The 14,719-nt window shown below is 34.4% G+C and overlaps 1 protein-coding gene and 1 long non-coding RNA gene across 2 annotated transcripts; one reads left to right on the plus strand and one right to left on the minus strand.

Annotated features, from left to right (window-relative positions):
- The first annotated feature begins 186 nt into the window (after nucleotides 1-186).
- On the plus strand, nucleotides 187-3,990 carry LOC135219382 (uncharacterized). The gene is made up of 3 exons (XR_010315428.1): nucleotides 187-373; nucleotides 717-859; nucleotides 2,860-3,990. It is a non-coding gene; the product is annotated as an uncharacterized LOC135219382 (long non-coding RNA).
- Nucleotides 3,991-10,650: 6,660 nt separating this feature from the next.
- LOC135220195 (uncharacterized) lies at nucleotides 10,651-11,912 on the minus strand. The gene is made up of 2 exons (XM_064257477.1): nucleotides 11,572-11,912; nucleotides 10,651-10,877 (listed from the first exon to the last, which is right to left on the minus strand). Exons 1-2 carry the CDS (start codon nucleotides 11,859-11,861, stop codon nucleotides 10,751-10,753), a joined length of 417 nt encoding a protein of 138 aa, XP_064113547.1. The 5' UTR covers nucleotides 11,862-11,912; the 3' UTR covers nucleotides 10,651-10,750.
- Nucleotides 11,913-14,719: the final 2,807 nt, after the last annotated feature.

The raw sequence follows: 14,719 nt of genomic DNA on the forward strand, positions 1-14,719 counted from the left end.
TCTTATATAATAATCGAAAATGATCTCACTTTTAATACATATGGAAACAATAAATAAAGAATTAGCTGTCCACCGTAAAGACATCGTGAGGTTCTTTTCAGTTTCTCCTTCAACCAAGGACAAAGAACGTTGCTCTTTCGTGTTTATCGTCCTTGGCTGAAATCGGTCCTTGGCAGTGACGTGAAACAAGAGCTAAACATAAGCTCGATATTGCTCGGGTCCTGCTAACGAGGTACACCTTACTTTTCTGATTCTGAGCGGTCTTACAAGTTCGTTCCTGGCTTCGTTACGCTGGAGAAGAGTGTATTTCGTGTATTCTGCAAGTATTCCACAATTCCGTTGAATCTACCAGTGATGTTCGATAGACTCGAAGGTAACGTCTATTAATCTTTTGGTAATGTTAGTGTTCGATGATTTTGTAATTTTGTTTTCATATATTACATGCTTCGAGTAACTCCTGAATGGTTGATACCTAATCAAAGAAATTTTTAAATTGCCATAAAGGCATTCATTAAATGTTAGCTGAGCTATTGTTAGTTCGAACTAATGGCTAAATGAGGTAGTGATCTTTTAATTCTCCATTATGAGTTTTTTACATGGGATTGGCAGAGTACTTGTACTGTATAAAATCGCCCATATTGTTTTAAAGTCTTGCTGCAATTACTAAAACTTCCATTTATTCAGAGCAGTATACCAAACTTCTAAACTCTTTCCAGTTGTTTGTGAACTTCGGAACCGGTTACTGAAACCAATAAGCTTCACTGAAACTCTTTCGAGGAACCTGGAATTCGGACGTGGAAATTTCAATCAGAATGAAGTAATCTACCATTAGTGACAAGTGAAACCTTATTCAATCCAGGTTTGGTTCAAGTAAAGTGTTTTAAGTATTTTAATTTAACTATCCACGCAACTATCCTCGCTAATTACTTTTTTTTTCACCTCCACCCCTACAGGGGCGGTGTCCTGTAGGGGTGGAGGTCCCTCCCATGCCCTGTGCCGTAGGTTTTGTGACCTACGGGCAGGGTCGTGGGAGGTTTTTCTTGTCAATTTTAAATCTCATTATAGTTATTTTTAGTAATTAACGTTCCTTAGCAGCCATAGTGTTCATCAAGTTGAAGAATATCGGGGATTCTGTTGAATTCTTGGTACATATACTTTTTAGAGGTATTATGCGTTAGCTGCAATAGTGTTTCATTTATTCGAGGAATATCGGATTTTAATTTCTTATGACATATAATTCTTTAGGAGTATTAATTTTTAAAGTATTTTGCTTTTGAATTTTTCTATTAAGAGTTTAACTTCATTGATTAATAGTTCGTTTTAAGCTTGCTTTTAAACTTTTGAGTGCTTCAGTTAGAACTTTATTCAAAATCTAACAAACAATAGCTACGTATTGCTTGAATTATAGATTCGGGTTTTCAAAATTCATCCGTAAAATCATTGTGTATAATTTAATTTAAAGTTTAATTTTAAGGACGTTAACTACTAAAATCTACTTTACAAAGTTACTTTGCTGCATTATTAAAAAAATTAAAAACTTAAAATTTATTAACGTAATTTTCTTTGAAGTTTAGTAATCTACCGAATGTCATTTTCATTAAGTTTGATCTTATTAACGTAGCCATTTTTTTGTTGTAAAGTAAAGCTTAGAAATCTACTAGCCAAATTTGTTCATTAAGTGAAGCTTAGTAATGTACTAAATACCATAAGCAAACCTGTAATTTATTGTGGTACTAAAATAATAAAACTTATCTGAGGTACGTTCAGTGTACAAACCCATTTTATTGATAATACAAAATCATTTTTTAAGTACGAACCATGATTGGTTTTATGGTTTTATGACAAGGCAGTCAAAGAGTACTCAAGTTTGTTTGATTTCCCCTTTACTTTAGCGGCCATCTGCCCTTTTCTGGCATTTATGGCCCCACTGTTCTGTCGTTACTTTGTTAGCTTCTCTTATTAGTTTTCTGGTACCCTTGGTCACTTGAATTGTTAGGTAGTTCAGATTCTTTTTAGTGAAAGATGGGTCTATTGTCAAAGTTTCTTCACGAACGCTGTTAAATCCTTTTACTAACTGTATAGTAGCAAACTTGAGAATTATATTTTTCTCTGCCGTAAAATGTCTTCTTTACAGAATGTGGACTTGAGCTGAGCTTGACAGGAAATTTTAAGAATCTGTTCAGGAACTTGCTAGTTGCTGTCCAACATACTTAGTTTCAAAACTAAGTGAGGAAAGGGTTTCTAATTACAATTTTGGCTTAAATATTGTATTACTCATTAATCCTCACATTACTTAATCATCACATTACATATAAGTTAAGATTAATCATACTCCCGAATTGAGAACCTTATACCCCTAAGTACACAGCAGAAGTACACAGCAGTTAACATGGCCCTATATTACAGCTTTGAATATAAGGTTTCGCAGAACTATTTGGACTTTTTGGTTTTATGACTACTTTAAACTAGGACAATTCGTACCTGGACAATTTATATCTGACACATCATAACAGGTATAAATATTTTCACTTAAAGAAAAATTTATCTTAAGAAAATAGCAATAGATATAGTAAATAAGATAGTTTTTAGTTTATAGGCTTAACTGATTTAGATCTTCGATTATAGAATTTTAAGGTTCTATATTTCATGCTAGTTACTGTTTGTCCAGCAAACCACTCTCAGACGGTTGTCATAGCTGTTCAACGAAATTTCTCTTATTTTGTACTTGTTAAGTACTCAGGATTTCTAATTATTAACTTTTCAAAATTCCAAAATTTTCTTAGGCCCTCACGATGCCATAGTATACATAAACTCGCGAGCTAATAAGCTTGTGGATGATAACTTGTGTATAATTTTCAGACAGAATCCAGGTGTGTCAAGAAAGATGAATAAAGAAAAATATGGCTATGCGAAGTAAAGATGTGCAGAGCGCGCCTTCAGACGATGGTTGAGGAGGACCCATTAGGAATACTATCTTCAAAAGGGGAACGTATTCACAGAGCTGATTTGCATAAAGTGAAGTCCAAACAAGAAACTGAGAGAGTTGATTGCGACAATATTCTTTAAAAGATGAGGCATTGGCAAGACCCCCAGAAATAGTTTATTACAGTAATAAAGTATTCGTCGGTGGCAACAGCAGGGTGTTAGGTCAAATATTTCTAATTGAAATATGGAGTATTTCAGAGAGGACTTCAACTGGCATGACTAAACTAACACTATTGTTAGTTTTTCATAATGCCGTACAAAACTCGACTACGTGCCAACATCCGAATATATGGAAATTAATAAATATACCAAGGTTGAAGGAGATTTTGGCGCATCAAAAGTTTTATTTGGAACGGGAAGGGAAAGTTATTTTAAAGCTGGTTTGCAATGTGTGCAAAAAGCTGCTGATATCTTTGCTTGAAAATGATTCATGCCAAAATGCCTTAAAAGCTGTGGAAGGCTGTCATATAAACTGAATTATTTTAGTCAATTCCGTTTTATTTTCTTTAATTCTTTTAGTTTTCATTGACCCCCCAAAAAGGTTGTTTATAAATTTTTTTTCTTTCAAAATTAAATCCTCAATTTATATATGGTAGTTGTCCTAATCAGTTAGTTGTCCTAATCAGTTAGTTGTCCTGGCACGAGGCTTTTTAACTAAAGGAGTGTTAACCCCTCTGCCTTAAGATTTAAGTCGGTGATTTAAGTGAATATTCAGATCTGTTAAGTCTCGACGTATTAGCTTTTTGAATACAAACATCATGGTTTTTATGAATTGGTTATGGTGTTTTACACTTGCCAAAATTTTTATAGTAATACCAAAAAGAATTTCCTTTGGTCGGATTTGATCTGACGTTTGTGCTAGGGTGATTAAATTTGAGACAGAGAAGGGACTCTTAAAAAGGGAACAAAATTCCTAAGTCTTGGCTTAAAAGTTAGCGATCTTCATACGCATTTATATGTATACATATAAATAAAATCCTCTTAATAAAATCCTATAGTACTAAATGAGTTTCTCTGACGTCCTACGAAATGCTTTTGCTACATATTGAATATTAATTCCTTGATCTTATTAGGTAGCAGTTTTCTGTATGGAAGCCGATTTTATTTGTTCAAATTTAAGAATGTGAAAGAGCACTTTATAATGTAAACTAATAGTCAGGATTTAAGTCTGTGAATCGTCAGGATTTAAGTATGTGAATCGTCAGGACTTGAGTATAAGTGAATGGTCAGGACTTGAGTATAAGTGAATGGTCAGGACTTGAGTATAAGTGAATGGTCAGGACTTGAGTATAAGTGAATGGTCAGGACTTGAGTATAAGTGAATGGTCAGGACTTGAGTATAAGTGAATGGTCAGGACTTGAGTATAAGTGAATGGTCAGGACTTGAGTATAAGTGAATGGTCAGGACTTGAGTATAAGTGAATGGTCAGGACTTGAGTATAAGTGAATGGTCAGGACTTTAGTATAAGTGAATGGTCAGGACTTGAGTATAAGTGAATGGTCAGGACTTGAGTATAAGTGAATGGTCAGGACTTAAGTATAAGTGAATCGTCAGGACTTGAGTGTCTAATTCAGACACTAATTCACACATCAAGGGCAGTTGTGCTGAAAGTGAAGGCATCCGGTTATTGTACACATTAAAACTGCATACTAATTTAATGGGCGTTTACCGTCGCCCCTGTTTACGCCTACACGTTTTTCCATTCTTGATTTTTTCTTGTGTTTCTAAAGTTGAAAGCTTGCCAGCTTGACTGAAAAACCCGCAATTGTTTAGGTTAAAGTCCCTGTAGATAGTATAGATGTAGACTACAATCTGCAGGCAAGAACTAATCTTAAGGTAGTAAATAACCAAATCCTTAACCTCTCGATCCAAATTATAAGTGAAAACCCCAGTAGATCGGGTAGCAAGTAGAGGCAGACTACCCAAACCTTTTTGAGAGAGAGAGAGAGAATGTTGACATACTGACAACACCAACTGCACAGGTTGCATACCCGCAATCTCCACCTTGTGGCAATATATATGCCAGTTGTTCGATGGAAGAAACCTATTTCCAATGAAGAAATTGGAAGAATTTCTTCAGCATTCCCTCCAACACAAGAGGGTAGAGCATATTTACTGCTGGCTCGAAGTCGGAGGATGGATTTGGCTGTTCAGTAGCAGTATTGTCCGCTTACTGCTCGATATTCACGGTTGTATTATATGCCATTCTTGAAGCTGTAAAATTTTTAGAATAATAATGGTGAAAATTTTATATACGGACTCGAGTATACTCTTCTTTTTACCGTCATTATAACCGCTGATTCACTTCCACCACCTAGTACAAGAAGGACAGGAGTGGCTGGCCCTCCTGTTCTTCCACAAGCGTATGAGGGTGAGTTTTTGTCGAGTGCCTGCTCATGTAGGTATAGATGGGAATGAGAGAGCCGATAAGGCAGCTAAAGAATATCTAAAATTACATAATCAGACACACTTAAACCTCCCATACTCTGATTTTAACAAAAATTATTCACTCCTATTAAAGTACGGAGAGATAGCAGTCTTCGAATGCAGTTAAAGTCATAGAAAAAGTCAAAGGAAGAATCGCAGGAGAAAGTCTCTTTAGTTAACTAAATAGTGACCCCCAAGGGTTTTAACCTGGTATGTATCCATGTATCAACCTTTGCGGCGTGTTAATTACAAGCCCGTTTGGGATTGCCATAAAAACATAAAAGACTAAAATAACAAAGAAAATAACATCGTAGAGATATTGTGGAATTTGCTCTTGACATTATTACTGACCACCATAAATTAATTTTTTTCGTTTTTTTTTTTTTGTCTACCCAAAATGATTTTTTTTTCTTCTTCTTCTTCTTCTGTGACTATTTCCGGCCACCCAGTCGTCAGATCATCCAGATCAGAGAACTAACATTATTTTAATAAGGCTGCGTATAGGACATACGTGGGCTACGCATAGATATTTGATGGAAAGTGGAGAAGGGAGACATGCCCCAACCTATAGTTCCTGCCAGGGAGTTGAAACAGTAAAGCATTTTTTAACAGACTGCCCAATTTTTACTTAAACTAGTATTGTTTTTAAAAACTTTAATTTCCCAGATATATTTAATTCGTATTAAAACTATATATAATTTTAATGGTTTTAAACTCAATTGTTTGATTTTAAGCGTTGAATGGCCATAGTTGCACCAGTGCTTGGCATGCATGCCTAAAATCCTTAAAACAATCAATCAATCATCGACATTTTATGATAACAGTGGCTTGACGAACCCGAGAACACCCACGACCGGTAATTTTTGAATTTTTTTTTTTCTATTCTCGGTAAGATGATATTTCTGAAAGACTTACCACCATGATCGTTAATACAGGAATCAGTATTTTGCAAAATGTTAATCGTTTGCGCAAAAGTTTCTCTGTTGAATTAGTCATTACAAAAACTACTAATATGCCTCATCTACCTAAGGTCTGAGGTCATGGGAAATTACACTATATAAATTATAAAGTCTTCAGGTGAACCAGTGCTGCAAAATAATGACAATGAAATATAATTCCGTTCTTTTGATTTCACAGAAATGTAGTTTCGTAATTTGGAAAACAATCACACCATGAGAAATGTTGCACATCTAATATTTTCATGTATTATTAGCATGAACATCATAGGTTTCTGTATGGTGTTTGAGAAATATTTTTTATTACAAATGCTTTTACCTACAGTGTACTGCATATGCCAATTAGGCGAAGTTGCACACAATTTCATCTGGTTCCCCTTTTCCCCGTGAACTCGAGTGTGTGACGTTGCCTACTATGAGATTCAGGGCCTCTGTAACACGGTTTTTTCGCAATAACTTTTTATCTATGCATTTCATAGATATAACGCTTATTCAGAATACATATTATATCTACACATAAATTTTGACTGTATTCTGCATTACGTAGGTTGAATAAATTTGGTACTTATAATGTAAAAGTGACCTTTTTTGAAGACGGGCCAACTTACTCAGAGAAAAGGTTTCGAACGCACTCGTTACGTAACTTATGACGGCATTTCTTCCCTGTTTCTCGATGGATGATTGGCTGTACGTAACGAAGGCTAAACCTCTGGCAACAATGACATGCAAATTTAAATACAAGCAAAGCAGTATGAACTCTAGAACCTCTCCACTGATAATTGCCATAAGGAACAAACCAACAAAATATGTTATTAAATACAAAAACACTTTGATTATTAGTCTAACTCCCAAAATAGGTTTCCTAAGAAATTACAGTCTGCTTTATAGGTCACAATCAGATTGACAAGATGTAGGAATAGCTGGTAATTTTCAAAAACATAGTAGACAAGCTTGATTTGATAACTGCTATATCCAATGTCAAGCAATTTTTATTTATTGGCTATCTACCTATTTACTGAAAAAAAAAAAACAGCCGGTACCGTATATTGGCTTTAAACCTTCACCAATAATTATCGTCAGAATGATGACTTCATGAGGCTCCACCCACTTTGGCCTCGTTATAATTCAGGATAACACTGAAGGCTACCATGGGCACTATTGGATTAGAAAATTTAACATCTGTCTATAAAAACTAATTTCTCGAGTAGCTGTAAGAAGTGCTAAATGATCCTCAAGGATCCCAGCAGTTGGCCTAAACGTTTAATTCATGTATATTACTGCTATACTGTTGCGGCACTACTGCTACAGTAGTATTACTACGCTAGCACTGATACCCCACCCACATCTATGTATCGTTCCGCCATTCATAAAGTCTTTGGGTTTCAGAGCCGATAGAGTTTCTGCCTGTGGATGGGCGGGGCAACATTTCGTCAAAAGCGGGTGTTTACCTTGCTTACGTAATGAATGTTTTTCGACTCTTGGCTCGTAATCATTGGCCATGGCGTCGGCTAGACATTTTTACTCTATAAAAATTAAAACTATCGGGTTTAGGTAATTAATAATGCTGACAAAATTGTGTGTGTTGTAAAATATACATATGTCAACTTTCAGCTACATCCGATGCTTTGACAAGGAGCAAAGTCCAAAAAACCGTGTTACAGAGACCCTGAATCTCATAGTAGCTAGCATATGTAGTACACTGTAGCATATGCAGCACAATGTAGGTAAAGGCATACAAGTAAATATATATACGTGTATATGTATATATATATATATATATTATATATATATATATATATATATTATATATATATTATATATATATTATATATATATATATATATATATATATATATATATATATATATATATATATGTCGTACACGTAGGTAAAAGCATATATTTAAACACAATATACATAGACACAAATTAAATATATATATATATATATATATATATATATATATATATATATATATATATATATATATATATATATATATAGTGCGTATACATATACCCCCTCAACTTCTTTATTTTTTAGTCTATAAACGCTTGTCATTATAAAGGCTTGAATCTGGATGTTCAAATCTCTTACGAAAGGAACTCCAGGATTCTGTCTCCAGGGAAACCAGGGTGCTATAAACTGCGTTTCTACCAAGCGAATCGAATCGATTCAATTCTCTCTCTCTCTCTCTCTCGCTCTCTGTGGTAGTGGTACTATAAATGGTTATTATTAGTGAGATATCTGAATGTATGGTGGAGTAGAAGAACGATAGACACTATGATCGATGGTAAAGCGACTGTTATACTTGTGTTTGGTTACCTTCTTCGCAATCCTCATTTGGACTCGGTGCATCAGCCATATACTTGTATTACGAAACATAACTGTCGGCCAGGTTGCAGAAATGCGTTTGTCACGCAACTTTTCATCTTTTCTAGAAAAGAGAAAGCCGCCAATTGCCTTCAGATTGGTTAGAACACGTAACTGGTTATAGTTACTCTGTGTTACAAATAAATATTGAGCCTTGCTACCGGTCATTCATTACATTTAAACCTTGATTATACCGATGCACACATATTTAAGTAGTGAATGTTTATTTTGTGTATGTATGTATGTATGTATATATAACTCTGCAATATAAGTCTAAACTGAAGCAAATTTCAGAGAGAGAGAGAGAGGTAAGAGAGAAAAGGGAGGGGGAGGGCAGGTGAGGGAAGGAAGAAGGGGAGGGGTTGGGGAAGAGGTGGAGGGAGAGGGTAGGCGGAGCTTTTTATACTGTTGTGTTCGTATCTATTTCTGGCTAATCGAGTTTTTGCCTCTTGGTACAGAGACTAGTGTCTTTATTCTTTACAATTAGTGATTTATGACACTTATAAATTACGGCACTAGGTGTAATACACTATAGCAAAGTCTCGTACTGATACGAGTGTTCGTTACAGAGTTACTGGCCAAAACCGTGCTTGCACTGTCTGTGAAACCCATAGTAGGTTTCTGTTATTCTCTACGATGACAAGTTTTCGCTAAATTAACAGGGATTTTAAAGGAGTACTTTTATTGTCTTAATCCTAAACTGGTTCTAAGTAATCTAAGAAGAATTGGAACCAATTTTCAGATTTAAAAGACAATGCCCAACCTCATACGTTCTATGGTGGTTTATAAATGCACTTTCTGCTAACAAGGAATCAGGGGAATTTGTTTCTGGTGATGAAAAATTAATTTCTCGATATAATGCGGTTCGGATCCCACAATAAGATGTAGGTCCCGTTGCTAGGTAACCAATTGGTTTCTAGCCTTGTAAAAACATCTAATCCTTTGGGCCAGCCCAAGGAGAGCTTTTAATCAGCTCAGTGGTCCGGTTAAACTAAGATATACGTACTTTTATAAGTACACTTGCCTGATGTGCCAGTTCGGGACTTAACGGACTCAAGAAAAGAAGGCTAAATGGGCCAATCGACTCTCTTCGTCGTGTCAGCCATAGAGCAGGCAGTACTTTGAGTAAGTAGTTTTCCAACATAAGGGAACATACCAAGCAGTGCTAAGCTTTTAAATGCTATGACGACTTTGAAAATATGATAGAGCAAGCTGCTGTTGAAAACTCTCTCCATATCCTCGAGTCGTTAACCATCAAACAACTGGTTCAATTATTGAACAGTCTGTCTTCTACCTTCTGCTTACAGCCTAAAATGTTACTTCGATATGTTGAAGCTCTTCTTTGTCTTCTCAGTTTCCATATTTTGAGGCGTTAGGTTGATTTTAACGTTTATATTTGGTTTTAACATCGAGATCTTTAACAGTAGCGATTTTGACTGCGTCATATGTGTTTATTTTATTTCATCTAACTTTTGTACTTTAGCCTTGACGATAAAGCTAAACTTTGGAACGTTGGCTGCCAATAAACTTCATATACACATCACCAGCTGCTCGTCCTCCCATTTATAATCTATATATATATAAATATATATATATATATATATATATATATATATAATCATGTATGTATATAAATACTATATTTACTATTTCAACTTACATAGTAATATTATATATACTATATTTATATAATATATATATATATATAAATATATATATATAAATATATATATATAATATATATATATATATATATAAAATATAATATATATATATTATATATATATATATATAATATATATATATATATATATATATATAAAACAATCACGTGCGGAACAGAAACAAATTTCTGACTCGCATTTATGAATGTTGCAATGTCTCCTAGGTAACAATCAAAAGAATACTTAATTTTCAAGTTTTTATTATCGAAAACAATTTATAACTCATAATAAATACCAAAACACTAAAAGTATAACGTCATTGATAAACTACACATAATCCGAACTACCAAAGGTCTCGTCCCCCATGAAAGGATCGATCACTTGCAACTTTTGGCTCCTCAGTTTTGTCCCATTTCTTCACAGCGTCAGCCAACGCGTCGAGGACTTCAGTGACAGGTTCCAGGGACCGGCTGTGATGAAGGAGAAGAACGAAAACTGTGATAAATTCAAAGATACTTTCGCGCTTGGGGCAATGTTCCTTATTAAGCTATGCATACATTATACTTGTTGCTCTACTGTTCTTGTTGCAAATTATATCTCATCTTACAATTGTGACGTTAAAAGAAAGTGTTTATAATGGGTTTTATTTCTATTATTTTCTATTTCTGCTCAACATTGTTTTAGAAAGTTTAGATAACAATCAAGGATTTTCTTTTTGTAGCTATATAATTTTGTACTCATTTCATTTGGAGTAAGCCTAGCTTAGCATTTCGATTGGTTTTACGAGAGAAATAGAACAAATGCCTGTAGCGTTGATAACAATGATATAAGAAGGTAATTGGATTTTTCACAAATGGCTACATACATTCATTCACTGTCTAAGGTTAAACTGTCACTGCATATTTTGCTGTAAATTTCTTATTATGCAAGTCATTAAACACTAGTTATCAGAATACTTCATGCAACTTAATTTTTCATAATTAAGGAAAAATGTAATAATTATCGTGAGATGAAGGCAGTAATTATTAATACTATTCAGTATGACAGCCAACTGTGATCTCTTAGAAAACTACAGCTAGTGTTTTACGAACGATCTCGGGTTGTGAGAAGCTAAGAGAGTAGAGACAAATGACACGGCGATCAAAAGATTCGGTGGCAACGTACCTGTCTCTTCCATATTTATCAAAGTGAATCTGTTGTCTGTTCCTCTGCCAAGCATCAGCAGCTGTGACGGCCAGACTCCTTCCAAAGGGACCAAACGATTTAGTGAAAAAATCCACAACAATGATAACTGCCACCACAGCCAGAGCCAACCAGCCGAAAGTCTTCAGGTCCAAGCCTTTGAAGAAATTCGCCACGTCGAAGTTCCGCGTCCAGTTGGTGAGGTCGAAGTTCTTCAGTCCCTCCTGCAGGTCGTACAAGACGGGGGAAACGGTGGTAACGTCTGTGGCCATGATCCTCGCTGGGAAGGGCAGAGTTGGTCAATGATACCGGGCACAGATGTTCCTTCTTTATATGCCGGGTGGCAGTGAAAGGAAAAGGGGATGTGCTCTTCATGCCGGATGTAAAGGAAAAAGTGACTTGAAAAGAAAAACCTCAGACGGGGACTGTAACATCGTCACACAGTAAGTAATTGCTCCCACACACCGGATAAACATCTGTGTTTTGCCTGCAGCTGGTGAAATTATCGGATTACGAAAGGGAAAGATGGCATTTTTGTTTATGCAGTCGATTCCTTTGTTGCAAAGAATTTATGAAAGTCGGAGGTTAATTGCGCTCTCCTGGGAAATTTTGTTTCTCGTTTTGGGTTATTTTTGTGGAAAAGTCTATTCAACACTAAAATAGGGCAAATCAGTAATACAAATTCTATTGACGATCTTTATTATTCAAATCTGTTACACTTAAACATCCTGAAAAATTTGATGGATGTTCTCGTCATATAAGATTCTAAAATAAAATATTTCGGCCTTGATGCACATTCTATTTTACTCTTTTAGCCGATTAAAAAAAGTAATAATGCCACAAAGAAGCATATCTCTCTCTCTCTCTCTCTCTCTCTCTCTCTCTCTCTCTCTCTCTCTCTCTCTCTCTCTCTCCAAATGATGGATTTATATAGAATGCAACAATCTGGCTTTTATAGCAGATGGCAGATAAAACCTTTTGCGTTTTCAAATCTATCAACGAAATTACGTTATTAGGCTTTGGGGACCTGTTAACTTTGACTTTATGTAATAATAATAATAATAATAATAATAATAATAATAATAATAATAATAATAATAATAATAACTGGAAAGTTGTTATTGTATCCTGTAATCCCTAGTAGTAAGTAGAATAGGTCATGTCTAGGGGTGGGTGTGTGGAAAGACCCAAGGTCACACCTCTTCGTAGAGTGAGTGAAAGTTATGAATGAGCAGTCGTCATGACATACCCTGAGTAAGGGCTGTCAGTATTTTCACTGCTATTTTTGCTCTGGTTTCACATTCTAATTATGGTTTATTCAGGGGTTTTTCAATAGAATGGAATTAAGGGTATAAAGAACGTCACTACTTGCATTATGATTAATTGATTTATCTTATTTATTACACTGCTTTTCCTCCTGTAAATAATGTGATCATGATTGCTTGTAACCTAAATAGAAAAGCCTAAATAAATGACAAATAAATATTTCAAATATCATAAGCCATCCACGATCAAAATGTTTATCATTTGGCTTCAGGGTAAAATTAAAGGTTAATGAATACTTGTAACCTAAATAGAAAATTCTTAATAAATGACCAACAAATATTTCAAATGTCATAAACAAGCCACGATCAAAAGTTCTTATCATTTGACTTCAGGGAAATATTAAAGGTCGTTATTTCGTAGAGATTCCCGGTATAAGATACACTAACGGAAAGAAGCCGATTTAATATAGAAAGTGATAAATTTTCCAATATGAACTTTATAGCAAATATATATTGTTATTATGCAAGTTGTTGCTTACTATATCTATAATTCGTCCTCCACCCCCCCACCCCGTAGAATGAAATACATAATCGTGAATGAAATTTTTGTTGGAATTATAACGTGTATCGCTTGATACATTTTCCAGGCTGAAGTAGCGATACGAAACATCGGCTTTTGAATAAATGGACAGATAACAGAATGCATTTCCATAACACCATTATGTGTACTGTCTGAGTGTCCGCTCCTGCCTTCGTGTGTATATATGTACATTTATATACACACATATATATACATATATATATATATATATATATATATATATATACATATATATATATATATATATATATATATGTATATGTATATATATATATATATATATATATATATATATATATATATATAGTAATATATATATGTATATGAATATATATATATATATATATATGATATATATATATATATATATATATATATATCTATATATATATACATATATATATATATATATATATATATATATTATAGTATATATTATATATACACATTCCTGACTCACAGCAAAGGCTCCACCAACTTGCCTTTAAATTGAAAGACCTGGATTCGATCCCGATGTGGGTCAGAGATTTATTTCTGTTCTACAAGTGATTACTCCTATCATATTCTCTCAAGGGCTCATTTGAGTGGAATGCTATCAGTTTGGTCACTGATGGGTCGGGTAGTTGGGTAACACTCGCTGGTAGGGTCGGTATTAATTAACCTGCCTAGGTAAAAACATTAAGGAGAGCGTATCTTGTAATGTTGAAATCTTTAATTACGGATTTTAAAAAAGGTAAAAAAATAGAGTAAAGTTTTACATTGTATTTTGTAATTACCAACAAAAGAAACAGCACAACTAGAAATAAATTGATAACTGGAGATGATGTAAACAGCAAAAAAGATTACTTCACTGGAGAATAATGTCAGTAATGAGTTTTGAATAGGATGGCCAAAAAAAGGTTCTTGCTCTTATCTCTCTTGATATATGTTTGTTCAGATTGTTCCCATTTCACAAAGCATTTGCAAATGCATCTTGAACTTCAGCCGGTGGGTCTAATGATCGCAGGAAAAGGGCAATAAAACTATACGAAAATTTACTTGTTCGCGTTTCTCCTTGTGTCTGTGTGTGTGTGTTTTTTAAAATTTATTTTTGTTCGTGCCAGGGCAGTAATTTAAAGTTTGTGGGTGAACATCTGTTATCTATATTAGAATTGATAATTGTAACTATGTGAAGACCGGACTGAACAAACGTTTACTAATTACATGGACTTTATAAACAGATTTTACATGTCTCTTACATATCTATAGAAATAAATGTGTTCCC

Source organism: Macrobrachium nipponense, chromosome 1 (genome assembly GCF_015104395.2).
Source record: "Macrobrachium nipponense isolate FS-2020 chromosome 1, ASM1510439v2, whole genome shotgun sequence".
Classification (NCBI taxonomy): Eukaryota; Metazoa; Arthropoda; class Malacostraca; order Decapoda; family Palaemonidae; genus Macrobrachium; species Macrobrachium nipponense.

Bases quoted from the DNA above. Each gene is read 5' to 3' on its own strand.
- LOC135220195 (XM_064257477.1), bottom strand. From the start codon at position 11,861: ATGGCCACAGACGTTACCACCGTTTCCCCCGTCTTGTACGACCTGCAG. The intron at 10,878-11,571 runs GTACGTTGCCAC...CCTTCATCACAG, and splicing joins GATAAATATGGAAGAGACAG to CCGGTCCCTGGAACCTGTCA.